Source organism: Felis catus, chromosome F2 (genome assembly GCF_018350175.1).
Source record: "Felis catus isolate Fca126 chromosome F2, F.catus_Fca126_mat1.0, whole genome shotgun sequence".
Taxonomy (NCBI): domain Eukaryota; kingdom Metazoa; phylum Chordata; class Mammalia; order Carnivora; family Felidae; genus Felis; species Felis catus.
Genome location: NC_058385.1, coordinates 5,556,817 through 5,584,251, shown reverse-complemented (window position 1 = coordinate 5,584,251; position 27,435 = coordinate 5,556,817). Strand labels below are relative to the sequence as shown.

Below are 27,435 nucleotides of genomic sequence, written 5' to 3'. Positions count from 1 at the left end.
CTTGTGACCACAGTGATGTTTGAATGGTCCCCTGCACAGGCTTTTGAGATATTTGAGGGCAGCAATTTTCCACAGTAACTTCTTAGTCAACCTTCAATACAAGTATTTTATTAATTGCTAATTATGTGCCAATCTTTCTAGAAAGTTCTAGCAACTTAAAAATTAATAATTCATAGTTCCTAAACCTCAGGGTTTCATAGACTTAGAGGGGAGACAAGAATTTGTAGTTGAGTGGTATGGAGCAGAGGCAGTAGACCGAGTGGATCACTATATTGCCCAGAAGTTAGAAGCCGGCTGGTGTCCAAGCTGTTTGAAAAAATGAGTGAGAAATGAACAAGGAGGGAGGAACATTTCCTGGAGGAGGAAACTCACGTGTGTAAAGGGGAAAAGGGCCAGGAGGTAAGCTGGAGAGATGGGTTGCTACAAAATGAAGAGGCTCTGTTGCTGTTAAAAAGTTTAAATTGTATCCAATTTGCAAAACAAAACCAGTGAGGCCGGCTAGGAAAGACACCTGACCAACATGGTCCTGGATGGTGTAAATAACAGAGACTAGTTGAGGGGTGAGTCTAAGTATAAACTGAAGGCCCGAAAAAAAGCGTAGGGCACCATCAACAAACGTTTGTGTGTATACCACATATTGGGGAAATAGTTCCCTCTATTAAAAAAGGACTTACATTTCAGCCTTGTTAGACAGATAGTGAAAGAATAATCTAGAGGAACTGCAGACATGTTAGGGAAGGATTCCCTGAGAAAGTGACCCTGAAATGGAGACCTGAAGGAAAAACAGGATTTTAAAGATTCGAACTGATTTGAAGTACTTAACGGTGTTTCTCTATAGACTCTGTGTAACCTCTACATACTCCTAAAGACAACCACTCTCTTTTGCCCTCACTATAAATCTATTAAAAGCCCCAGATGTTTATTAAATTAAGAAATAATCATGCAATGAGGACAAGATTAAGCCTCTCACCTCTTTTCCCACTGGGAATATTTGCATCATTTACATCGTTTTATAATTACTTGATAATCTGGAAGAGGACCAGACGAAAGGACAGAGATTTAAGAGCGAAGGGGGAGACACTGCAAAAGGGAAGCAAATTAAAGAGTGAATCATTAGAAAGAAGCGAGCTCTTGAGAAAGCTCAAAGAAAAGGATCAGCACTGTCCATTTAACGCAATAATTTGGAGGCCCCTATTAATCTTTGCATTTCGGGGAGAAAAGAGCAGCAGGTGGAAATGAGGCTATAGAGTGTGGACTTCTTATCCGTCAAGCAGCTTGGTAGAAAAGTAACGCTGCACGAGGAAGTGTTGTTGTGTTAATTTACTAAGGAACGGAGAATACAGAGGGTTTTCAACGTCCTCCTCCGGAGGAAAGAAGATGTAACCTGTTGAAACTTACTACTATGGACATAAGCATCGGTAATTTGTAAGAGTATTTACTCCAGATGCCTGCATATACATAACAAGGCTAATATTATGTATCCCTAAGAAACACCACTGAACGCATAGAAACGTTTAACCTTTATATTCTGGAGCGGATGTAAAACCTTTAAGGTATAAACCAATCACTTCTGGTCCTTTCTTCCAAACTAGGACTAGGAGAAGATGAGGACTGAATTGTTTGCTTTCCAAAGAAAGAAGTCAGACAAATAACATTTAAAAACACTTTATTATTTAAGAGATTATCACTGGCATAGTTCAGTGGTGTTTTCACATTCCGGGCTGTAGTGTGTGGTATTTGGAGTGACGAGTGTCAGTGACAGCTAAGAGAAGTTCAAGCACCGGTGTATTCTTTAGAGGCCTAATGTGTTTTGCTTAACCAATTTTTGGCCAAATCTTCCTCACCACCTAGTTTCTGTGTGCCCGTTACTATGCGGTGACTAATAAAATCACCGTCTTTCTTCGGTCCTGCCAGTTCGTACCTCCTCCCGGGGCCTAAGAACAATTTAACCTCTTAATTTTCACTTCTCAGCTCTATCTTGCTGGGTGTATAAAAAAAAATCCGGCTTAAAAAAAAAAAATAAAAACGAAACAAATAAAATAATTTGCCAGACAAGATTCTCTCGGGAATGTACAGCAATAACACAAAGTGGTTAAAAAAAAAAAAAAAGGAAGAAAACAAGAAAAGCTCTTCTCAAATAAAACTTTCAGATACCGGGTAAGTGTGATGGAAACTAAAAATCCCTCATGCTTGCCAGTCGTCCAGTCCAATGTTTTGTTTTGTTTCAAATCAGTTTCCACCGTGATAAACGAAGGGTTGCAAACTCTGCTTCCTAACAGTATTTGCTCCGTTTCGGTGCTCCTGAAAACGGTGGTAATGCTCATTTTTACGTAAACCCAGCTCAAGGGCGCTCCGACAGCGACAGCACCTCTCAGCTTTCACTTGTACCAGACATGCCTCGATAGAACAGGAATTTAAAGAGTGTTACATAATCATTCTACGAGTAACTTCTGCTCACCACATTTTAACACCCAAAGCCTTGTAGTTTCGAGCCCTTGCTTGTGGCCGATCTTCCGCACACACTCAGGATCCCCCGGAAATCGTGTCCCCTCGGGAACTCACGCTAACCCCCCTGAGAACCAACTCCGTTTACAAAGCTGAAAACTGGGGGTCGTGCCGCTTACACCTTCACCCCAGTCGACCAAGCCTTAACCCCTTCTGGTCTCTTGGACATTTTCTTTGGCTTACCCGGTCCGAGAAAAATCGTGCCGCCCCACACTCGAAGTTACCCGAGCCACTTATCAGCTGTTTCAAGTCCCGGCGGTGGGGGTGCGGTGGTGGCAATCTAGCCTGGCCGGGCCACAGCCAGGTACGTCATCCTCTTACAGATCTTGCCCGGTATGCGGACGGGCGACGAGGGCACACAACCTCCGTGGGCCCCGCTCCTCGGCGACAGGTGGAAAGAGATAAGCTGTTTGACCTGGGGCTAATCCAAAATTCGGCGGGGTCCGCCTCAGGCCAACTCGCGGTGGCGAGAAAGGTCAAAATCACCTTGGGGCAGTCCGCGGCCGGACCGCGGCTCGCACCGCCAAAGGGCGCCCCAGCTGTGTCCCCGGGTCAGAAGAGGACAGCAAAGTCGCAGGCCGGCCGACCGCGACTGAGGGCGGAGCCGCCCCCCTTTTCCCGGCGGCCTGCCGACTTCCGGACCTGCGCGCGCCTCTCTGCGCCGCCCCGGCCGCCCGGCGCGCCCCACCCCCCGCCCACCGTTTCCCGGCGTGCTCCGCGGAGGAAGGGACGGAGTCGACAATAACAAACCCAACCGCGGCGGTGTCCGCGGCCCTGCAGAGCCCTCGGCGCTGCCTTGGGGGGGTCTCCGTATCGCCCCGGCCCCTCGGCTCTGACCGGCCGCGGCCCCCTGCCCCCCGGCCCCTGACCCAGAGCCGAGGGGCCTGACAGCGTCCCCTCTCCGCCCCGACCCCTCCCTCCCGCCCGGAGCTCGGGGCCGCGACCGGCACCTGGGACGCCGGCGGTTGTGTCGGTTGGCGGTGCCCGATGGGCGGTTGGTAGCCGCCGCCGCGGACGAGGCGGCGGCGGAAGATGGTGCCAGGGGCTGCCGGCTCTGCTGCTGCCGCCGGTGGAGGAGGAGGTGCTGCCAGGTAAGTGCTGTCGCCGCCCGGGTCCCCTTCCCCCATCTGGCACCGCGGCCGCGCGGCGAGCCCGGACACAGTGGGCCGGGGACGCCGGGGTCCCCGCCGGGTCGAGCGCCGCCCGCGCGCAGGTGTGTGCGCCCGCGGGCCCGGCGCATCCGGCCGCGGCAGGTGTTGCCCTGCGGCTCCCTCCCCGGCGCGACAGCCCCGGTGGAGACACGCGGTCTGAGTCGAAGCCCCGCTGGGCTGCGGGAGGTGTGGGGCCGACTCGCCCGGTGCGGGCCTGCGTGCGGCTTCCTCGGCCGGGGCCGCCGGGGTCCCTCCCTGTGAACGCGTCCCCGGCCGGCCGCGGGCCGAGTTTTCGGGAGTGGCGGAGGGCGAGGGACGCCGACCCCGCCGGGAAGCATCCTCGCTTGTGGTCACGGCTGGACTTGGCCCTAAGGCTGTCTGTGACTTGAGAACCCGGGGAGAGGAATTGGGCCGAGGCCGAACGCAGCACACAGCGGGAGGAACGCAGCGATACCTTTGTCCCGACCCCGGAGTGCGAGATCGGTATAAAGTTACTCTTAGGAATGACTCAGCCTCCGCCCGCCCCACCGATAGATTTGGGATGGGGTGTGTTTGCGGATTTCACAACTTCCTTAGTCGAAGCTGGAGAACAACAGGAGAAATGGCAGCTTCTGGGGGGGGGGGGGAATGAATAGTTTCTTCCACCGCCTGGTGGATGTACTATGTTTATTGTTTATGGTTTCGTAATCTAGTCTTTTCCATCAGGAACTCTTTAAAGTGCGGTCATACCACGAAGTGCTGTGTGCCTGGATGTCAAGGAAGACTAATGTGCTCACTGTTGATAGAGTCTTGTTACTACAAGTCATTAAGCTAGATAACAATGTTTGCCTCGAGTTCACTGTACGTAGAGCGATGATTTGGGCCCTATGAAAATATGCCTGTTATTTTATTGTATAGTTTCTAGGTTTTTGGGTGCTGATGCTGCTTGTTGATCTGTCCGATGGGTCAGAAGGTAAGCAACTTAGGAGGAGACGATTCTTAATTTACATCAACAAATCCGCTTAATGAAGAGTCACAGAATTGTATTTCGATATTTGATACGAATTGGGTCTTTACCATTCCGAGATGATATTACTATGGGAAGCAAAAGTACCTTGAGGATTTTATTTGGGGGGTTTTTTGCTTTGTAAACAGACAATTGTTAGGGGTGGGAAGATGTTTTTGCTTTTTCTGTATTTAGTGTTTTGTAGCAGAGTGTGGCCTTAATGAACACATTTTCTCAATAACATTCCTGTCTTTTTTTTTTTTAATTTTAGTGTTTACATTGTGTTTAAAATCTAGAGTTTTATGAAAGAGATGCTTTATGTTGGTGTTTATGTTGATAAATGTCTGTTGATGGACATTAGATATGGACTCAGGCCACTTTTGGTGCATAATTTTCTTTAGTCTATTTTGAATGTTTCATGATAGTCAAATTTAGGATTAATAATTGGCCTAGTTCTGATGGTGTTGGATGACAGGGAAGGCAGTGGAACAGTACTCTTGTCTCAGAAAATTTTTCTGGCCCTTGCTAACACGTACAAATTCAGAATGCATGACACATTGACTTTTAGCAAGTCAGATTCATAAGGTCCTAAAGGGCAGAGGACACAAGACCTTTGTTTTTGAAAAGCCACACTTCTGAACCTAAGTTTTTATCATGTAAGATTAAGAGGAGCTTTTCTTTGGCTTCTGATTTTGAGACTGTCTTTAAATTTTCATGCCTTTCAGCAAATGTTTGAGCACCTGCTATATGCTGTCCTTTGCAGATGTGTGTAACTTATAAGTGTTTTTTTAAAAGGGGTATCTAGTAAAATGTTCTTATTTGGATAATACTGTTCTCTAACCCCAATTAAGCCTTTTCTTTTGTAGTACAGATAATAGTGGCTCAAGAAACTGAAGGGAAACTCTAGCAGTGCCTTTCTACACCCATTCATTCATGCAGTTATTTACTTACTACAGGTAGACCATTGGACCAGTAATTACAAGGAATACAGGAATGTGTAAGAAATTGTTCTTGCCTTATAATAGAAAATTGGAGTCATGTATAAAACTGATTGCAATATTGTAGCATTATTGGAAATTTGAAAGAAAAGTACTGAAGGAGATTTGGGTTTTTATGGAGTGTAGCAATATTTTTAGAATCATGATCTGACATGGATAAGTCACTTCCCTTTTCTTTAAAAAGATGTCCTATCCACCTCAACAAATTTTGGCTTGGGTCTGATCATGTACCTACTGTGTGCCAGGCACACTGGTGTAAAAGTACTGGGGACTTGGCAGTGAACAAACCAAACCAAATCCTTGTACTCATTCAAGAAAAATATGGAGTAAGAGACGCATGCTGGGAAGGAAAACAAACAGGAGGAGAGGAGTGTCAGGATTGAGGGGTTGAAACTTTGGATAAAGTGGCCAAGGAAGTCCTCACTGATTGTTAACTTTGAAATAAAGACCCAGGAGAAGCAAGGAAGCTAGCTGTGTGACTATCTGATCTGAGGCAAGAGCATTCTTGGCAGAAGGAATAGTAAATGCAAAGGCCGTGAGTGAGATATTTGGCATACAAAGAAAAAGTGAAAAGGTTACTGAGGGTGGACTGATAGGAATGAGGGGAGGGTGACTCATGACTAGGAGAATGATGGTAGAGAGGGCTCTGTAGATACTCAGGTTTTTTAGGTAACAGTAAGGAAGCTGTAAAGTGCCGTAATCTTGCATGTGCAAAGGTACGGAGGTTTGTTCCAGTAAACTCAGCAAGGCTAGTACAAGGCAACTTGTACCTAAATTCACGTATGTTTCCAGGAAATGTTAAACCCCTGCAACACAGTTTTAGCTCCTGTAACATGAACAATGAATTAGAAGAACTTTATGTGTAAGCTTTGTGTATAAGATTATAGGAAATGGTGAACTTTGAGAAATGTTAAAGAAGATAAGTTGCAAATGCAGCCTGCTTTAAGATGCTGGAATAGATATAATGCTAGAGAAACAGATTGTAGGGTGCTGCATTAAAGATGTACTTACTGTTGTTGATAAAAGTATGTGAATTTTAATTACCACGCTTCTGGTTTGCTTATTATTGTGGCCCTAATAAACCTAATTTGCCTGTAAGTGGACCTCTGTTGTCTGTCTCCTGAGAGGATGGCATTTCTTTCCATCCCTCAATAAAGATGAGGTCCTTTTAAATTGCTTTTTCCAAGTAGAGTACTTGAGTACTTTCATGCACCCTTTCTTTCATTGGTCAGTTTCGTCTTCCACAGCTGTTTAGTGAGTACCCTCAGGATTATGGAGGACACCCCACCCTCCCAATCACCCCCCATGACTTTGCCCTCTTTTGAATTCTCGTATTTTATTAGCTTGTAATCGTGTTAAAGGATGAAAATAATTATGACTCATTTCCATTTTGTTGTTGTCGTTGTTACTGGTTCGGGACTAAACACATCATTTTTTCCTTCATACTCTACACGTAATAATTGATCAGTAACTATCCAGACTATCTGTTGAAATGTTACTCGAATCAGTACCGTACTGCTAATATATCTATTGTTTTTTTAGGTGCTATTTTGCAAATTCCAGATGTGCACATCCTTTTCTTGAGATTGCTGTGTTTTTACATAGGCTTCCTAGAACAAAGCTAATTCAGTATTTACTGTATATAATTTTGATTGCATTTTCAAACTAAGTATTCTAAAACGAAGCATAGAATTATAACACTTTTGCTATAGACACAATTCTGCGAATATTAAAGTTTAGAAAACCTGAATTCACATTTACAGGGAGGGTCCCCCACTTGGTACTGCCATCCCTCAAAAATTAGACCAGGCGCAGCCCTGGATGTCGTAGCTCAGCTGGTGACACTAATGCAGAAGCAACGGATGTGGCTTCCGTTCTTGGTATGATTTGGAGGCAAGACGGCTATTTTCTAGTAAACTTGACTTAAATTCATTTTAACAGTTTTTTTGAATTCCTGTTAAGCAGAAGCTGTCAAATGACATAGTATGTATAAGAAAACGTGTTCAAACACAATAATACAAAATGAATTTACTTTTTGTGAATAAGGCTAATTCAAAATGACAAAACTAATGATACTTTCTATAGGGACTTTTCTAAGACTAATAAGGTTTTCAAATTCAGATTATCAGTAAATCATGCATTTTACATAATTTTTTATGAGTGGCAGGAGAGCAACATGTTGAATACATTTATGTGTATTGAGGGAAAGATTCCCACATATATCATTCAGCTCAAATAAGTTGTATAGCATTACGCGTGGTGTTCTCTCATTCTTATGAAACAAAATTGTCCGTGTTTACACACATACATTTTTTTCTCAACACATAGGAGAAAAATCTGAAGGAATATGCCAGACTATTAAAAGTAGTCCTGTTGTCTTCATTCTGTAGGAGCTGTCTCAATTTGAAGTTGCGTATTTACTTGTAGATAAGGCATTCATTTAGGAGGCCTTGAACTTTTATGGAAAAGGTTCTTTTGGGGGGAACGTGAGGAAAATGGCTGACCTACTCTCCTTTTTCTCTTTTTCTTTTCCTCTTGGCAGAGAAGGGTAGGCTCAGATGGAAATAATCTGATTTGGAGGGTTTGAAGTCCAGCTTCCAGTCCCTGGGTAACCCAGACATTCCGTTTGTGGCGAACGTTATTTTCACTGATGCAGCGCCTCGTGATCCCTCCTTGAGGTCAAATTGCAACCTGCAGAATTACAAATCCGACAAAATTATTTCCGATTCTTGTTCTTTCTCTATGAAACTTTTGGGCCAGTGTGTATAGTTCATCCAAATTTTGTGAATTCTACCAGACCTGAAAGCAGTTTGTGGGTACTTGTAATCCCAGCACCTGGCACAGTCTTGGCTTATGTTGAGTGTTCAACAAATGCAGTGTGAATAATGATTGAATGTGTTCAGTTTGGGATGTCAGAAATTGAGGGTTTTTTCCCCCCTTTGTTTTCCCCATAAGGAAGCTAATCCTAAATTTTGAAAAGTTGACAATAAACTGTAATGACTGACCTAATCATTATCGGTACTCTCTCAAAAGAGGAAATTGTAAATTAATCTCCAATCGATAAATTGGATAGGTGGTGGTTTTCACGGGTATTGGAGATGCTTTTTTTTTTTTTTTTTTCTTTCTTCTGGACTTGAGAGTCTAGTTGTAACTCCTGTGTATCTGGGAGTGAATTGAATGGAAGCATTTTTTAAGAAAAAGAACTATATCTCAAAGCAAAAAAAAAAGAAAAATATATCACCCCTTTAAGTCCTCTCATTTATAGCTGACTGTATCCCAGAAGGATCCAGGAAGAACAAATGTCCTTTTGTGATATGAGATTTTTTTTTTTCCAGTATAATTCTACTACCTTACGTAGGTCTGTAAATTCAGAGGGAAAAGAGTTCTTGTGGACCACCTGTGATTAGGGAATACGTCCCAGAAGTGCTAATAGAACCGTGTTTTGGGACCATACTTGGATGCGTAAAATTCAGATGAGCAGAAATTGGGGGAGTTTTATCTGGCAGGGTTATATAAAGTGAGAGAATAGAAGTTTCTTGTCGAGGAGTAGTTAGAGATATTTCTAGAAAGGTAAACTAGGGCTTAATTATGACGTCTGTGAATACTGGAGTTATAATCGCCACCGTTTTTGCACTGTAATGGAGTCTGAGATACACTCTGTAGAAGGTATCATTTCAGCCCACGGATGGTAAACTGATCATATGGATTATCTGAGCCTCATTGCGAGAGATGGGATTCACATAGAGGTAAATCTGGCTTCAAAGTCTGACAGTTTAATATTAATCTAGCTTTAAGCCAGAGGTGGCAAATTCACACCCTTAAAGGGGCAGACAGATAATGAAATTCAGTGAAACCATACTGGGGGTACTGTACTGTGGTCACAGGAGAGAGAGCTGCAAAGAAACAAGCTACAGAGCGAGGTATGCCATTGATCTGTGACCTGCTGTAGGCAGCTGTGAGGTTCTAGGGAAGGTACTTGAAGGTACAGGAGGCATGCAGCCTGATGGCAGTGGTGTGACTGGTGGGAGTGCTCAGGGAGGCTTGGGGTGGGAAGGCAGTGGGAAGAGTTTCTAGGCTCTAAAATAAGGGGTGTGTCCTTGGAAAATGAAGGGTTGGATTCTGAAGGAAAAACGGATAGGATTTAGATAGAAATAACTGAAGTTCTGAGCAGCAGGGGAAAGATAAGGGTTTTTTTGACTAAAGAAGTTAGGGAGTAAATAGTTGTAAAGGAAAAGCACTGAATTGAAATGTGGGTATGTCGGGTTTGCAGCAAACAATATGATTGCTAACGGCTGATATTTAGCATCAGCTGAGGGTTAGTCCTGTGCCCCGAGGCAGAGGTCTGGGTTAAACGGTAACTGATGATATTTGTATTGCACTCCAGTTTGCATAACTCTTCCGTTTATGTGTAGATTCTTTACATTTTCACAACAACCCTGTGAGATAGGGAGTTTTTTTGTAATCAAACTAATTTAACTTTGGGGGTGCCTGGCTGGCCCAGTTGGTGGAGCATGTAACTCTTGATCTTCGCGTTATGAGTTCGAGCCTCATATTGGGGGTAGAGCTTACTTAACACTAGAAACTCGAAAAAAACCAGTTTGTTTGATGAGGTTAGTCAGGGTCACACACAGTCGATCGAGGGAATAAGACTTAAACATAGGCTTCTGAGGGCCACCTGGGTGGCTCAGTCGGTTAAGTGTCCGACTTCGGCTCAGGTTCGTGATCTCGCGGTTTGTGGGTTCAAGCCCCGCATCGGGCTCTGTGCTGTCAGCTCAGAGCCTGGAGCCTGCTTTGGATTCTCTGTCTCCCTCTGTCTCTCTGCTCCTGTCGCACTTGTACTCTGTCTATCTCTCTCAAAAATAAATAATAAAAACATTAAAAAACTTTTAAAAATAGCTTTTCTGGTTCCAAATCTCATGTTCTTTTCACAGTTCTATTCTCCCTCTTACATGGACGTAAAGATAGCAGTTGGAGAACTAAATATGAATGACCACGTAGGGAAGATTGTGGAGTGGAGAGGCAAATCTACACTGGGATGGCAAATTGGGGGCTAGAATGGGGACAGCAGATGGGGGTCATTGACTTGCTCTTTCAGTTGGACCAGCTCTTCTAGTGCAGCATACTCAAGTTTTTTATTTCTTTGTGGTGCATAAAATGTTGTCTTTTTTTCTTTTTCAAAATGGAAGTATTTTTATGCCTGGTTATAAATGTGATTTTTAAGGACACCAAAGAAAGTGAAAGGCCCGCATCCAGAAATAGCCATTGTAAAAAGATCGATGTTAAGTTGTTCCAGAGGTTTTTTTTTTTAAGTTTTTATTTTAATTTCAGTTAGCATACAGTGTTATTAGTTTTAGGGGTCCACTGTAGTGATTCAACACTTCATGTATCATCCAGTGTTCATTACCGCAAGTGCACCCCTTAATCCCCATTTGGGCCCCCCCCAACTCTCTCCCCTCTGGTAACCATCAGTTTATTCTCTAAAGTTGAGTCGGTTTCTTGGTTTGCTTCTTTTTTCCCCTTTGCTCATTTGTTTTGTTTCTTAAATTCCACATTGAAATCATACAGTATTTGTCTTTCTCTGACTTATTTTCTCAGCATTGTACTCTCTAGCTCCATCCATGTCATTGCAAATGGCAGGATTTCATTCTTTTTCATGGCTGAATAATATTCTTGTGTGTGTGTGTGTGTGTGTGTGTGTGTGTGTGTGTGTGTACCACATCGTCTTTATCCATTCATCATTGGACATTTACTTATGCTGTTTCCATAATTTGCCTATTGTAAATAATGCTGCTGTAAACATAGGGATGCTTGTGTCCCTTGTGTTTTTATATTTTGGGGATAAATACCCAGTAGTGCAATTGCTGAATCATAGGATAGTTCTATTTTTAACTTTTTGAGGAACCACTATGCTGTTTTCCATTGTGGCCACACCAGTTTGCATCCCTACCGACAGTGCAAGAGTGCTCCTTTTTCCCCACATGCTTGTCCACATTTGTTGTTCTTGAGTTTAGCCATTCTGACAGGTGGGAGGTAGTATCTCATTGTAGTCTTGATTTGCATTTCCCTGATGGTAAGTGGTGATGAGTATCTTTTCACGAGTCTCTTGGCCATCTATATGTCTTTGGAGAAATGTCTGTTCATGTCTTCTGCCCACTTTTTAATTGGTGTTGAATTTTATAGTTCTTTATGTATTTTGGATATTAACCCTTTATCAGATATGTCATTTGCAAATATCTTCTATTCCGTAGGTTGCCTTTTAGTTCTGTTGGTTGTTACCTTCACCGTGCGGAAGCTTTTTATTTTGATATAGCCCCAATAGTTTATTTTTGGTTTGGTTTTCTTTGCCTCAGGAGACATATCTAGAAAAAAAGTTGCTATAGGCCACACTTTTTCAATGTTTGTGTATACACATACTCCGTCAGCATTAGTTAATACGATAAAAATAAAATCTGCCTACTGAACCACATGATGTGTACTGTAACTAACTTTTCTTACTGGATAATAAATATATCAGTAATCAATATGTATAGAGCTAACGTTTTTAAATATCTAAATGATGTCACATAATATAGCTGCACCGTAATTTATTTGATCAATCATGATTGATAGTTTTCTGAATTTTCATTGTTAAAAATAAAGATTTCATTGGATATATACCTTTGTACACTTGTCTTTTTGCTTTCAATATATTTCCAGCGGTAGAATTGCTGGTTTGTACATCTTAATACATAATTTATATTTTCGTATTGCCAGATTAAATCTTATAAGTTGTACCCATTTTCATTCTTGTCAAAACTGCCAGTGTGCTTGTTACAAGATAACAAGAGTCAACACTCTTCATTTTAGTCATTAGAAGTAACCTGAAGGGTAAAAACTGGTGGCATTTCAGATAGACTTTATTTTTCAGTATGTGTGGATAGCCGTTTGTCATAGTACTGTTGCTTACACAATGTTTCCTTTCCCCCAATTTGAAATTATAATGTTTATCTCTGTGTGTGTATATGAAGATGCATTTGAATCTGTTCCGTTCCATAGGTTATCTATTAATGGGCCAGGCTCCTGGTTTTAATTACTGTTAGAGTATGTTTGACATGTTTTGATAAATGCTCTTTCCTTCAGGGTCTCTCTCTCCCCCCGCCCCCCCCAATATATATATGTGTATGTATGTAAGTATATATAATAGGCACTTAGTAGTTATTTTCTCAATGGACAGAAACTAAAGACGTTGTTTAGGGAAAAGACCACATAATAACTTTAAGAAAATCTTGTGTCAATTACTGAGTTACTAACCTGTTGCTTTTAGTTTAAAATTGCTTTGGGTTAGCTTTTGTCATACAAAGTATGACTTCATTTTATAAAAATTAAGTGTATACAGAAAACGAGCATTGTGCCAAATTTTAGAAAATCTTGACTATTTGGTGAAAAGTAGTACTGTGTTATGTACTGGGCTTAAATTTTATGTCATATAAAGTTAATTTCCTTTTTTTAAAGTTTATTTTGAGAGAGAGAGCACGACGTGCACGTGAGCGTACACAGGGGAGGGGCAAAGAGAGGGAGAGAGAGAATCCCAAGCAGGCTCCTCACTGTCAGTGCAGAGCCTGACATGGGGCTCGAACCCACAAATTGTGACATCGTGACCGGAACCTAAGTCAGGAGTCAGATGCTTAACCAACTGAGCCCCTCAGGTGCCCGCTCCTAAAGTAAAATTCTAACTGTTTCAGCGACAGTTGACTTATATACTGGCACTTTACCATTGCTTGTAAGAGTTTAGTTCTGGATCGTTTAGATGTAATCCACTTAGAAATTTGGTAGATTTTATATGAGTTAAGGGAAAATGTGCTTATGAGCAATCCCAACTTTGTAAGTTGATAAAAGGGTTAGCTCTTTTTTATTTTAAGTGTTTGTTTTTTATTTAGAGAATGAGCAAGGGAGGGGCAGAGAGAGAGGGAGAGAGAGAATCCCAAGCAGGCTCCTCTCTGTCAGCACAGAGCCTGATGCAGGGCTTGAGCTCATGAACCCATGAGATCATGACCTGAGCCGAAATCAAGAGTCAGTTACGACTGAGCCGTCCAGGCCGCCCCAGCGTTAGCTGTTCTTAATGATTGATTTCTTCAAGGAAGTTAGTGAGGTGCTAAGCTTATCCTCTTTAACATTTTAGTAGATGTGGTCAAGGAGGCTAAATCATAGGTCAATTTCACATACCTTTTTTGGGTATTTTTTGGAATGGCATCACCTTTATGTGGACTTCGCCTATCTCATTCTTTTCTAGAACTTTTGCCTGCCTCTCTGTAACATTACATATTGCATTGCACTGTCACGTTCACTTTATGTAACTCAGCTCCTTGAAAGGAGAGCTGATGCTTCTTTTTTTTAATCTTTAGAGACTGGCTCACTGAGTAAGTTAGAAACGAGTTTAATGTACATTTGACTATCTGGCATTTTATAAAAACATGGAGGAATTAGCCAGTATACCCTTTTCAGTTTTTAGGTGAGGAAACAGATCTGGTGAAGGTTCTTAAGGTCACAGAAGGAAAAATGTGAACCTAGTATACAACCCAGATCTTTTTAACTTCTGTTCCAGTATTGTTTTAGGATGAATTCTGTTCATTTTCAAGATGACCAAAGATGTGCTTGATTACTAATGCCCCTTTTTGCTGAATGTGTTAACAATTACGTACCAAGGAGCAAATTCAGCTTTGGATATCTTATTTTGATTGCAAGAAAATAAGAATATGTACATTAGACACTCTTATAAATACAATACTCGAGTGGATTCTCTTTGAGCCATTTTGTATTTCTGATTTCACGGTTTTGGTTCTTGCTCTAGTCCTTCTCCAGAGCCTTGGCCTCATTTACTGACTGTCCAGTGTCTAGTAGTTTAGGTAGTGAGTGTGTGGTTTTTTTAAAATTTTTTATTTTTAAACATTTATTTATTTTCGAGAGCCACAGAGCACGAGTGGGGGAGGGGCAGAGAGAGCGGGAGACACAGAGTCCGAAGCAGGCTCCAGGCTCTGAGCTGTCAACACAGAGCCCGACGCGGGGCTCGAACTCTCAGACCGCGATATCATGACCTGAGCCGAAGTCGGCCGCTTAACCGACTGAGCCACCCAGGTGCCCCTGAGTGTGTTATCTTGAAGAGCGATTTAAGGCATGGCCAACTTTTTTCTAGCCATTTACAATACGGTTTTGGGAATGTAAGACATTTGGCACGTGGGGAAAAATGTAGAGCAAGATGTTTATTTATGTTCTGGATACCAACACTATTATTTGATTAGTTAAAATTTCAAGTGTGGGTCTGGGGCGCCTGGGTGGCTCAGTCGGTTGAGTGTGCGACTTCGGCTCAGGTCATGATCTCGTGGTTTGTGGGTTCGAGCCCCATATCGGGCTCTGTGCTGACAGCTCAGAGCCTGGAGCCTGCTTTGGATTCTGTGTCCCACCCCCCACCCCACCCCCGTCGCCCCTCCCCTCCTCGCACTTTCTCTCTCTCTCCCTGCCTCTCAAAAATAAATAAACGTTAAAAAAATTTCAAGTGTGGGTTTTAAGTGCCTAAGGAAGATTGTTGGCAGCCAGTAGATTCGTGGAGAATTTGTGACACAGGATGTTTGTGACTTCATGGTTACAAAATGGATGCAGTGAGATGACATGAAGGACCAAGGCTTATTCATCTCTCATCAGGAGATGGGTTTCCGTGGTGTGGAGCTTCATGTCATGAGGCACAGAAAGGCAGTCTTGGGTTGTTTACTGCAAGGAGTGTAGAGAGTTGAGTAGATGTTAGGAAGCATTTTTAGTTGGGGAGAAGTAAAGTGACATTAAACTAAGACCTAAGATTATTTAGTTGGTTGTGTCCTCCGGGATGGATTTGAGATGAAATCTACCGTTCTATAGAAGGAGCTCAGTTAGGTTATTGTCGGAGCTCGGGCACGTAGGAGGAAGCACTGGATGGGAATAAGGGGAAGAAGGAAGTACACAGACCAAGCCGTCTGGTCACACAGATGGCATCTTAATTATCTTGTGAACCCAAAGAGGTCAGTAGGAGCGACACTTCAGTAGAGGAAGTTCTGTTTAAGGTAGGGTTGATTATTATTATATTGTGTTTGGTTTTTAATTAAAGAGCCTTGGGATACCTTGGCTCTGAGGAAACGACCAAAAGCTAGTTGGTTGAGGTCTTTCTCAGTTAACTGTTTGATCTCTGTTTTGTTGGGTACTTCCTGCAAGGGGTATGCTAAGGGTACTTTTCCTCACAAGAGCTTATTCACTCAATAGATGCCCTTGAGTACTCTCGGTTGTGTTTCAAGAGTGACTTCCTGTTCCTAGGTAACACTTTGGAGTATGTAATGTGCACTTGGCATTGTGCTAAATATTAAGCTCATTGCGTAGATAATTTTACTTGTTTTCCACAAAGCTTTACGAGACAGGTATTGTTAACATTCCCATTTTACACATTAACAGATGGAAATCCAGCTGTGTGGTGACAGGGGGCCCCTGGGTGGCTCAGTCGGTTAAGCGTCAGACTCTTGGTTTCGGCTCAGGCCACGGTCTGTGGTTTGTGGGATCGAGTTCTGTGTCAGGCTCTGTGCTGACAGTGCAGAGCCTGCTTGAGATTCTCTCTCCTCCCCCTCCCCCCCCCCCGCCCCCCTTTGCTCCTCCCCTGCACTCGCATGGACACGTGCTCTCTCTCTCAAACATAAAAAAAAAAGAGAGAGAGATTCAATTTTGTCTGTTTCTCTAAATAGATAGTTTCAACCCTGTACATAAACTGTATCTTACAGACTCTTGCATAGGTGGGCACCTTGGGTATCATCAAGGTCAGATTTTTTCTCATTGCAATGTTAGGTCCAGGGAAACTGTTAACTCAAAAGTAAATTTTATTTTTCATGTCTGTGGTGATTTTTGCTGAAGAATTAAGGCTGAGAGTAAGAAAGCTCTGCATATCTTTTATATTGTATATTGATTAGATGTTGGTATAAAACAGAAGTTTGATTTTTATATTTCTGTATATACATGCTTACTTATAGGAAGTTGTGATTTTCATTGACTGAAATTATTGTTCACAAAGTCCATACATGTATACACGATTCGCGTATCCTCATGGTCATGCACTAGCTGCAAATATGATCTGCTGAGATTTGATATGCTGGGTCCAGACTTATTTAACAAGTTGACAAGTCTCGTTGAGAAATTAAGGGAAAGAAAATTTCTCAGCTCTGTTTTATCACAGTGAAAAGCTGCTTTTAGAAAGTGTTTCAACAACTCACTATCAACATGAGAAAATATGACCAATAGATGTGGGGGGAAGTTAAATTTTTGTCCAGCATGGATGGTGGGAAGTGTAGGACACAGAGTTTCTCACATGCATGTAGCCCTTTGTTAGGCACTGTTAGGGGTTAGGTTTCAGAGCAGACAAGGTTCTTTACAGCAGCCTTTTATAGGATGTGCTTGCTTTAGTGAATAAGTCCTAGCATTGCTCAAAAAAGCAAAAATGAAGCCATCCAACCAAAATACAGAAAAAACAGATTATTGAGCCACACTTTTAGCTGTATCATTTTTCTTCTTTTGTAGGGATGAGGAACATCTGAACTGCTCTGTAAATTTTATTCTTGTATGTTTATATTTACTTATTACCGAAATTAACACAAAAAGGCAGTAGAGTATTGAGCCGCACGTAAACGTCATTTTGCGTCCATCATTTTGCGTCTGTAGTTATCTCATGGCCAGTCTTGTTTCAGTTACGGGCCATACAGGCCCTCCCCTCTCCCCGCCATTTCCCCTTCTCTTACAATTTTAGTCTTCTTAATTTTGAAGAACAGGTATGCCCACAATAGCCCAGCAAGGAAAATGTTTTCTGTCCTTTTGAGATGAGAAAACTGAATCTTAGGGCGTGTACGTTACTTAACTCGCTCAGCTTGTAAATGACAGAATAAGAATTTAAATCAGGTGTGTTAAACTCTTCCTACAGAAAAGTCCATTATTTTTCCCTGACTTTAGGTCACATGATAACCGGGAAGGTGAGGTATTCTGGCAGCAGCTAATTGTTTAACTAGATTTTTACTAATTCCAATACAGAGGTACTTATTTTTACTGTTTTGGTGTATTTTCTCTGTCATCATTTTTCCTTTATTCTTTTTGCTCATTGTAATTCTGTTGCGTGTACTGTATTCGTTCAACATCGTAACCTTGTTAAATATTACTGTATATCCTATTTTACCATGTGAATAGTTGAGTAGGCAAGTATTTTTAAAAGTATTCACAAGTAATGAAGTGTTTTGTATATACTTCAACTATACTTCAGATTATTTCTGTAAGATGGTTTTTACGATACAATTACTAGGTGACGAGAAATGTGTGTTTATAAAACTTACCTACCTACTCCATGAACACGAATTGCTTTTCCAGCAAGGTCGTAATTATAGTAGATCCCCACCTATAATGTGAACGTTGAATATGATTGTCAAAATGCTTGTGGTATTTTTTGTACCGTCTTATGGAAATCTGCAAACATATACAAAAGTAGCGAGAATATATGTTTGTTAAGTTTTTATTTTAATTCCAGTTGGCTACCGTACAGTCTTAGTGTGCAATATAGTGATCCAACACGTCCATCCGTCACCGGGCGCTCGTCATCACAGGTGCACTCCTTCATCCCCATCACCTATTTCACCCATCCCCCCACCTCTTCCCCTCTGGTAACCATCTGTTTGTTCTACATAGAGAGAATATTATAGGGAATTTCTGAACTGTCCCATCTCATTTGCTTTCATAGTTACTGGCATTTTGCTGATCTTATCTGTCCTTCTGCCCAACTGACTTTTCCCTCTCTCTCCCGCCTCCTGACTTGGTTTTTGCTAGACTGTTTTAAAACATCTCAAATACTATTTTACGTATTAAGTTTTCAGAATTCGTTATTTCATAACTGAAATGCCATTATCATCCTGCAAAGGAATGGGAATTCTTCAATGTAATCTATACCTAATCCATCTTTAGATTTCTACACTTCAAAAATGTTTTTTTTATAATAGTTTGATTCAGAATCCAAACACATCCACACGTTACATTTGATTATTGTGCCTTTTACGTCTCTTTTAATAAGTAGAATTCATCCTCTCTTTTTGAAGCCATTTGTTAATCTAGCTCATTGTTCTGTAGAATGTTTATTTCTCCGAATTTAGCTGATTGTTTTTCTTACAGTATTTTTCTTTTCTCTCTGTACCCCATGTTACCTGTAAATTGGTAACCGTAGGTAGAGGTAGAGTCTAATAAATTTGGGTTTGTGTTTTTCGGGGGAGGTGGGTGAGAATATTTTCTAGGTATACTTCCGGTTGAAACACCTAGAGACACGAGTCTAGCGGTGTGACAAGTGATGGGTGTGTTCGTGTTTGTCGGCTTAGTTTATCTGCCAGGTTTCTTCTCCTTATTTTAGCGTCTCTTGATGTCTAGATCCATCATTGTCAAATTGTTATTTTCCATACTCTGTCTGTAGTAATAGCTTTTCTATAAAAAGTGTTTCTTTATCATTGGTTACCCTGAAGTATAATTTATGTAGGAAAGAGAGGATAAATGCTTAAATCCTTTCCGTTTTTAGTTTCAGAATGAGTTGCTACTGTAAGTCACTGAGGATTTGTCCTTCCTTTTTTGTATCATTGTGAACGTGAACATTTATGGGCTTTATGCTAAGTGTTTATTCTTTTGATGTACAAACTGCCCCATCTTAGTCATGGAAGCCCCTTCAGGCTGATTTCTTTGCCCTTTTGACATGGTCTTTCTTATTACTGTTTGATAGCTTCTTTGCTGTATGAACATGTCTGTGTTCTAGGCTTAGGTGTTAGTACATTTTCTACTTTAGACCTTTGGAATCAGTCACTTCGCCAAAGGTTCCTTTTAGAAACCACAACATGGGCGTACGATGATTCTAGTCGACTCTAGAGTTAGAAGGTCCACCTCCACAAGACTGCTCTCACTTTGGATACTGGCCACCTGTTGGGTGGTGTCCAGGCCCGCCCTCACTTCAGGTCAGCTGACTACAAATTCGGGGTCCCCACAACCACCTTCTGGCTCGAGAATTCCCTAGAGTGGATCACGGACTTTGGGGAAAATGCTATACTATTTATGGTTTCATGTAGTGAAAGGATACAAATTAAAATGAAAAGCAGGCAAGGGAAGATGTACATAGAGCAGCGTGTGGAAGAGAGCGGAGCTCTGGTTGCCCTCCCCCATGGTCGGGGACAGCATTCCTTTCTCTTAGCCAGAGGGGGTGACACTACCTAGAGTAACGCTCACCCCGAAAGCTTACCTGGGCCTTTGGTGTCCAGAGTTTTTATTGGGGCCCTATCACCTTTACAAGGCGGCTGACTTCACTCTCTGGCTCTTCCTGGAGGTCCAGCTAATGTCCTTTGGTCTCCATTTTTTTCTGGAGACGGGAGCCGATGGTGTGTCCTCCCACCCCTGTCATAAATCCCGTCGTTAGGCTGTTCTAAAACCCGCGGACAGAGACACTCCTGTCAAGCAGGACATTCCAGAGACCTGCAGTTCCCCTCCTTGTAGCCAAGGTTCAAGGCCAGACCTCTCTGTGGACAAGATTGATTCTTTATTACACAAGACAGTGTGGGCACTTAGTGCTCTAGGGTTGTCACTGCCTCTGTTTCAGGGGGCTGTGCAGTGTGTGTTTTGTGCAAAGAGACATTTTTGGGCCGAACGTTTCTAAAGTCCTTTCTTTTTGTATTGTATTTCTTCCCTTAGATGAAAAATCTAGGGATCTTAGGCTGGAACTCTTGTTTGTTTGGTGGGTGAAGATCTCTTTTTGAGATTTGTATTTCTTTGATTACTGAAGAGGTTTCATGTATTTTCCTCACTGGTTAACTGTTTCAATAACTTTCTCTTGCACTATTTATTGTGGATTTTTGCGATTTTCTTACTAATTAATAGGAACTCCTTTAAAAAAAAAAAACAAAGCCATTAACCCTTAAGCACTCGTTGTAACACTGTCCCACGTGCCAGTTTTGAGGAGAAAGATCACGTCCTTTGATACTCAAACGGTGAAGCAGGTCACGGAAAGATTCATCCTTTTTTTGGGACTTCACGCTTCCCCAAAGTCAGAAGATGAATGATTCCTGTGACCTGCCCAGAGTCCTGTCATCTGTTAGAAAGAAAGCCAGGAAATGGGGCCTGTCTCCTGGAGGGCTTCCCGTTTGCTCCTGCTGCTGTCGTTTCCACGCGGTGTTACCGTTGCACCCAGCGTGTCTCCCGCGAGGCTTCAGCTCTTGGCTGTTTGGGGCCTGGTGATAAGCCGGGGCGTGCAAGCTCTGCTGAGCTGGCCGCAGTTGCTCAAGGCTTAGAGCAGAAGCCGCCAAACTTTTTCTATCAAGGATCAGATAAGTATTTAGGCCTTGCTGGTTAAGAGGCAAGATCAAGGCTATTAAGTAGGTGTTTACATCACGAGAGAAAAAACTCCTGCCTTGCCCTGTCCCGTGTGTCCAGAATGGGCCATCCAGGGTGCTGGGCACACTTTGTGTTCAGTTGCCATCGGTTGAAGCTTTTTTTTCTGGACACACGGGGGCCACCTGAGGGATAGGGGCCTGGCAGGCTGGGGGTAGAGGCCAGTCAGTAAGTTTTACTCTCTGTCCAGAGGCTCCCAGATCCTGAGGTGCCCTTCTTCCTGAAGGTGCGGCAGGAGGCCAGGTGACCTGGGGCTCCCATTCCTGGACTGGTTTCACTCCTTGCCGCCAGCGGAAGCTGCAGAGTCCCTGACATGGCGGTGGCCCCAGTGTGTACCCTGAGTAGCGAACACAGCACTGGGAGTGGAGGTGGGTCTTTGCGACTCCACCTGTCCCTTGGAACGGTGCCCCCGCAGCCTGTGTGGGCTGCAGAGCAAAGGAGGCCACTGGCAGCATTTTCACTCGCCCGTGTTCTTCTTGGCTACCATGGACAAGTTCTTCTGTGTATGTCCCTTTATCTGTGAAGTTTTCGGAGAGGCTCACCGTGCAAAGATGACCCACAGTATGGAAGAATTTCCAGTCTTTGCGGCGTGCAGGGAACCGTGTTATCTGTGTACCCAAGGGAATCTTGTTCTCCCATAACCTGGGTGCACACCAGTTCTTGGATGGTGACTTTTCATTTGAAAACGTTACCGTGTTAAATTTTGAAGTGTTCTGCCATCCCACCCCCCTTACTTAATTTTAGAATTTTTTTCTATCATATTTAGGAAAATGAAGACTTTTTTTTAATGTTTATTTATTTAAAAAAAAAAATTTTTTTTTTTTTAACGTTTATTTATTTTGAGACAGAGAAAGAGCGCGAATAGGGGAGGCGCAGAGAGAGAGGGAGACGCAGAATCTGAAACAGGTTCCAGGCTGTCAGCACAGAGCCCGACGCGGGGCTCGAACTCACGGACCGAGAGAACATGACCTGAGCCGAAGTCGGCCGCTTAACCGACTGAGCCACCCAGGCGCCCCAATGTTTATTTATTTTTGAGAGAGAGAGAACGTGAGGAGGGGAGAGGCAGAGAGAGAGGGAGACACAGAATCCGAAGCAGGCTCCTGGCTCTGAGCTGTCCGCACAGAGCCCGACGTGGGCCTCAGACCCACTGACTGAGATCATGACCTGAGCCGAAGTCGGACGCATAACCTCCTGAGCCACCCAGGCACCCTTAGGAAAATGAAGACTTAAAACTGGTTGTAGAAAGTGATAGAATTGTTGAGTGTGTGAGGGGGGGTGAGTATTGGGATTTGTAAAGGAACAATAAAATAGCAAGTCATGGGATGTGCTTCCTAGATGTTTTAGCAGCACGTTCATGTTCTCCTTTCCTTCTTGATCCGGCCATCGATTTGAACTCTGGTTGTTTTTGTTACGTGACTTTGAGAGATAAGTGAACTTTTTTTTAGAATCCACAGTTTTGTTATTGAGTTGATGGGGATAACACCAACCCTTCTCACGGTAGAAATTGTGAGGATATGTAGCTGGTATAGGTCTTCAGTTCATGTTTCCAATCAGTGGTAGTTATTGCTAAGTCAACAATATCCGTATCATTAAAGAATAAAACATAGAAGAGTGCAAGCATATGTTTTGGAATTGTTTTTAAATATAAATAATTGCATTTTTGTAGCTATTCTTTTTGAAAGTAGATGGAGTTTGTGTAGATATAAAATTTTCATGTTGCCCAGTAGGATGTAGGCTTCATGAGAGTAGGCAATTTTATCGTATTGTTTGCTTTTTAACATCTGAAGCGAAGAAAATGCCTCGGGTATACTATATTCTCAGGTGAAATTTTTATTGAATTAATGTTGTAAACTGAGGTGGGTTCAGACTCTTGGATCTCATATTTATTAAGTTTCTACCTTTAGGCAAGTCGAGTAATCTCTGAATCTGTTTCCTCACCTTCAAAAGAAAACAGTAATAATACGGATATCTTCTGTTACGAAAACTAAGGGAAACGTTGCATATAAAATTACTGAGCATAATGGCTGGCATATAACGAACCACTCAGTAAGTGTTAGTGATGATTATTTTATGTGCCGTGTACTTAGGACGTATGAAATGAATAAAGAAGATTTTGTGGTCATGGAAGCTATTAGCCTGGGTTGTTTTGTTTTGCTGTTCCCTTTTTTATTTTATGTTTCTGGTTTTGTTTTCTTTTTAATTTCAATTTTAGTTTACTTGACACAGAGTGTTTTATTAGTTTCAGGTGTATCATGTAGTAATTCAGCAATTCTACACATTACTCAGTGCTCATCATAAGGGAACTCTTAATCCTTTACCTGTTTATTTCACCCATCCCTCCGCCCTCTTCCCCTCTGGCAACCATCAGTTTCTTCTCATAAAAAGTCTGTTTTTTTGTTTGTTTATTTTTTTCCTTGTTCACTTGTTTTGTTTCTTACATTCTATATATGAGCGAGATCATATGGTATTTGTCTTTCTCTGAATGACTTATTTCACTTATAAAGATACCCTCTAGAGCTATCTGTGTTGTTGCCTAGATCTATCTGTGTTGTTGCAAATGGCAGGATTTCACTCTTTTTTGTGACTGTGTGTGTGTGTGTGTGTGTGTGTGTGTGTACATCATCTTTATCCATTCATCTATGAGTGGGCACTCAGGCTGCTTTTATAACTTGGCTATTGTAAATAATGCTGCAGTAAACATCGGGGTGCACATATCTTTTCCAATTAGTCTTTTTATATTCTTTGGGTAAATACCCAGTAGAGGAATTACTGGATCATATGGTAGTTCTATTTTTACTTTTTTGAGGAGCCACCATGCTGTTTTCCACAGTGGCTGTGCTACTTTGCATTCCCACCAACTGCAGGAGGATTCCTTTTTCTCCACATCCTCGCCAGCACTTGTTGTTTCTTGTGTTGTTGATTTTAGCCATTCTGACAGGTATGAGGTAATATCTCATTGCGGTTTTGATTTGTGTTTCCCTGATGATGAGTGATGTGGAGCATCTTTTCATGTATCTGTTGGCCATCTTGTAGGTCCGGAGAAATACCTGTTCATGCCTTTTTTTTTTTATTTTTTTAATTGGATCATTTGGGGTTTTTTGGTGTTGAGTTATAGAAGTTCTTTATGTATTTTGATATTTACCACTTGTCACACATGTCATTCACAAATATCTTCCCCTGTTCAGTAGCTTGTCTTAGTTTTCTTGACTATTTCTGTTGCCGTGCAGACACTGTTTATTTTGATGTAGTCCCAATAGTTTATTTTTGCTTTTGTTTCCCTTGCCTCAGGAGACATACCTAGAAATAAGTTGCTATAGTTGATGTCAGACAAATGGGTGCCTGTGCTCTCTTCTAGGATTTTTAAGGTTTCAGGTCTCACATTTAGGTCTTAATCCAGTTTGAGTTTATTTTTGCGTATGGTGTGAAGAAAGTGGTCCAAGTTTCATTGTTTTGCATGTAGCTGTCCAGTTTCCCCAACACCGTTTGTTGAAGAGACTGTCTTTCCCACTGCATATTCTTGCCTCCTTTGTTGAAGATTAATTGATCATATAATTGTGGGTTTATTTCTGAGCTCTCTGTTCGGTTCTGTTGATCTGTGTGTCTCTTTTTGTGCCAGGACCATACTGTTTAGGTTACTATAGCTTTGTAGCGTATCTTGAAATCTGGGATTGTGATACCTCCGGTTTTGTTCTTTTTTTCAGGATTGCTTTGGCTATTTGGGGTCTTTTGTGGTTCCATACACATTGTGGGATTGCCAGTAGGCTGACATCGATTCAAAGAACACTGGGGTGGTAAGACCATGGAGCAGTTATGATTCATTTTACTACTTAGATTTTTCTTTTATGCTTTCTAGCCTACATCCTGGGTGGTAGTTGGCAATAAATGAGGATTTAGAGAGTGAAGCCTCAGAAGGAGGCCTCTCGTCAAAGTCGCCAGTTCAAGGGCTTTAAATAATAGGTAATGGAGGAAGACATTGGGTGTTCCATCAGGTAGGTCAGGAGGTGCTTCTCAAATGATTGTCATTGCCATCACTTAGGACTGTTAGAAATGAGCTAAATGACAAGAGACAAGTAGTGCTATCCAGTCTGCCTGTACAGTGGAGCAAAAGCATAGCCTAGGTCTGGGGCCACAGCAATCAAAACTCTCCTTGAAATCCTTGAAATCGTCTTACGTTATTCATGAATTATGCATATAGACTGATTCTCACATACGCTTTGTGTAGCTGTTTTTGTAAGCATTGTTAACGATTGTGCTTTTTAGGTTGAGCTTCCAGGGTGAGCACCAGGTGAAGAGATTGGTGTTCCTTCAAAGGCACATAGTAGCTGCTGCATTTATCAGAGTTTCCCTTATTTACTGTAAGGATGATGGAATAGGAGAATGGCACTAGGACATCTTTACAGTAATTTCTAAAGCCTCTGATGAACTATGGGCAGTATTATACCTAGATCATGAAAAGAAAAAGATCGATGAAGTATTCCAGATTGAAGGAGATTAAATAGATTTAACGATTAAATACAGTATATTATCCCGAATTGGATCCTAGATTGAGGGGGAAGACTGGTATCATTGGAGCAATAATTTGAGTATGGACTGTGGATTAGATAAGAATATGGCAACTATGTTAAATTTCATGATTTGATGAATGAACTCTGGTCATGTATGAGAAAATTCTTGCTGTTAGGATGTATGCATCCTGAAATATCTATGAAGAATGAGCCACTCTGCAGGTTACTCTTAGATAGTTCAGAAAAATACGTCTTGTGCGTATGTATTTATGTGTCTATGTTTATTTGTATAAATATACGTGTATCTATAGAGAGAGGTGGGGGAGGGAGGGAGGGGGGCAGGCATGGAGCATTAAGTGGCCCAAATGATAAAGCAAATGGAGCACAATGTACCGAGTTGGTAACACTGGGTAAAGGGTGCAAGGGAGTTTCTTGTACTATGTCTGTAACTTTTCACTGAGTGTGAAGTTATACCAAAACAAAAAAGGTAAACAATATTTAAAAGGAAACAACAGTAAAAACTTCGAATACTGTAGTGATTATGACAAAGATTTTATATTTAGGCTCACAAATGTTGTGTCTTCTTGTACTGTTTCACTCCACCTTCTTAATCTCATCCCCATGACCCCGTTTAAATGTAACCTACATAGAGCTCTGCTTTGATTATCCACATCCAAAGTAGGTCCTTCTTGGTACCCACGCTCCTCTTTCGTTGCATTTATTGCAACTTATGTTTGCTTTCTTTGCGTTTAATTTCTTTTTCTCCTTCAAGATTGTGATCACCGCCAGGGGAAAGATCTTGTCTGTTTTGTTCAGAATACATAAACTCAATAAGTGTTTGTTCTGTGTAGATGAATTAATGAATTAATGAATCATCTCTGGTACCGATATTCCTTCCATTTTAGTCACCGTACTTTTAGCTACCGAATCCTTCAGAAAACAAGAGAACTTCGTTTAACCTGTAAGATAAAGTGTACTCTTGGATTTGGGCGGGGGGCGGGGGGGTGAGGTCCCACCCAAACCCTGGAGAGTTGGCAGAGGAGAAGGAGCCCAAGCAGGAGTACTAGGGTTGTTTATTGAATTCTTACTCCCCGCCGAGTGCTGTGCTAATATGTACTTTTTCTCCCTTAATTCTCATAATATCCCTGTGATGTGGGGTGCTGTGTTTATTGTCTTTTGCTGAGTATAAGAAACGTTTCAGTCCACACTTTCCGGGCATAAGTCAGCCGGGTCCTGTGTATGGAGGTCTGTCAGAAGATCGCAGTGAACGCGTCTGCCGGGGCCGGGGTCTCGTCTGAGGCTCAGCCAGCGAGGGATCCCGCTTCCAGGCTCGGTGGTGGTTGTCAGGGTCAGCTCCTCGCAGCCCGTCAGACCCAGAGCCTCAGCCTCTTCCCGAGGCTGACTTCAGTTTCTTGCCACACGGGCCCCTCCGTGGCAGCTCATCGCTTATCGGAGCTGGCAAGGGAGGGAGTCAGCTGGCACCGGGCAAGTTACAATCTCGAACAGCAGTCGTGTGACATCTCGTTAACCTTGCCGTATTTCATCGGCTGGACACAGACCATGGGCCCTGCCCACGCCTCGTAGAAGTGGGGTGTCACCAGGGTGTGGATTCCCGGGGGTGTCACCGGGGTGTGGATACCTGGGGGCGGAGGGGCGATTTTAGAGGCTGCCTGCCACAGGTCCCACTTTTATTCATTTTATAAAACAATAAATCCAGACCGCTTAAAAAAGTTGCCCAAGATCCTATACGAGTAATGGGGCCAAAATCACACCCCGAGGCGGTCAGACTCCACAGCTGGGCTCTTTTTTACCATTATATTTTAAGAACTAAGAAATGGCTGTAGAATTTGACAGTTTGGGAG

General features: G+C 42.4%; 2 protein-coding genes across 7 annotated transcripts in view; one reads left to right on the top strand and one right to left on the bottom strand.

Moving 5' to 3' along the window:
• Positions 1-1,649: 1,649 nt before the first annotated feature.
• LOC109495967 (translation initiation factor IF-2-like) lies at positions 1,650-27,387 on the bottom strand. The gene is made up of 5 exons (XM_023248730.2): positions 27,346-27,387; positions 27,103-27,243; positions 21,248-21,676; positions 2,689-4,152; positions 1,650-2,397 (listed from the first exon to the last, which is right to left on the bottom strand). Exons 1-4 carry the CDS (start codon positions 27,385-27,387, stop codon positions 3,058-3,060), a joined length of 1,707 nt encoding a protein of 568 aa, XP_023104498.2. The 3' UTR covers positions 1,650-2,397; positions 2,689-3,057.
• Positions 3,462-27,435, top strand: part of RB1CC1 (RB1 inducible coiled-coil 1) — a 92,729-nt gene continuing 68,755 nt past the window's right edge. For 5 of the 6 annotated variants that reach the window (XM_023248505.2, XM_023248504.2, XM_045050084.1 and 2 more), the window contains exon 1: positions 3,462-3,596. The gene's annotated coding sequence lies outside the window, so the exon portion shown is untranslated. Of the gene's footprint in view, positions 3,597-4,007; positions 4,140-27,435 lie in introns of those variants that run through there. The other variant, XM_045050083.1, reaches the window with a different exon arrangement.

Excerpts from the sequence above, each read along its gene's own strand:
- LOC109495967 (XM_023248730.2), bottom strand. The coding sequence starts at position 27,387 with ATGGTAAAAAAGAGCCCAGCTGTGGAGTCTGACCGCCTCGGG. Across the intron at positions 27,244-27,345 it reads TGGAGTCTGACCGCCTCGGG|GCAGCCTCTAAAATCGCCCC; the intron begins GTGTGATTTTGG and ends GACCTGTGGCAG. Across the intron at positions 21,677-27,102 it reads AGCCGATGAAATACGGCAAG|ATAACACGGTTCCCTGCACG; the intron begins GTTAACGAGATG and ends TTGGGTACACAG.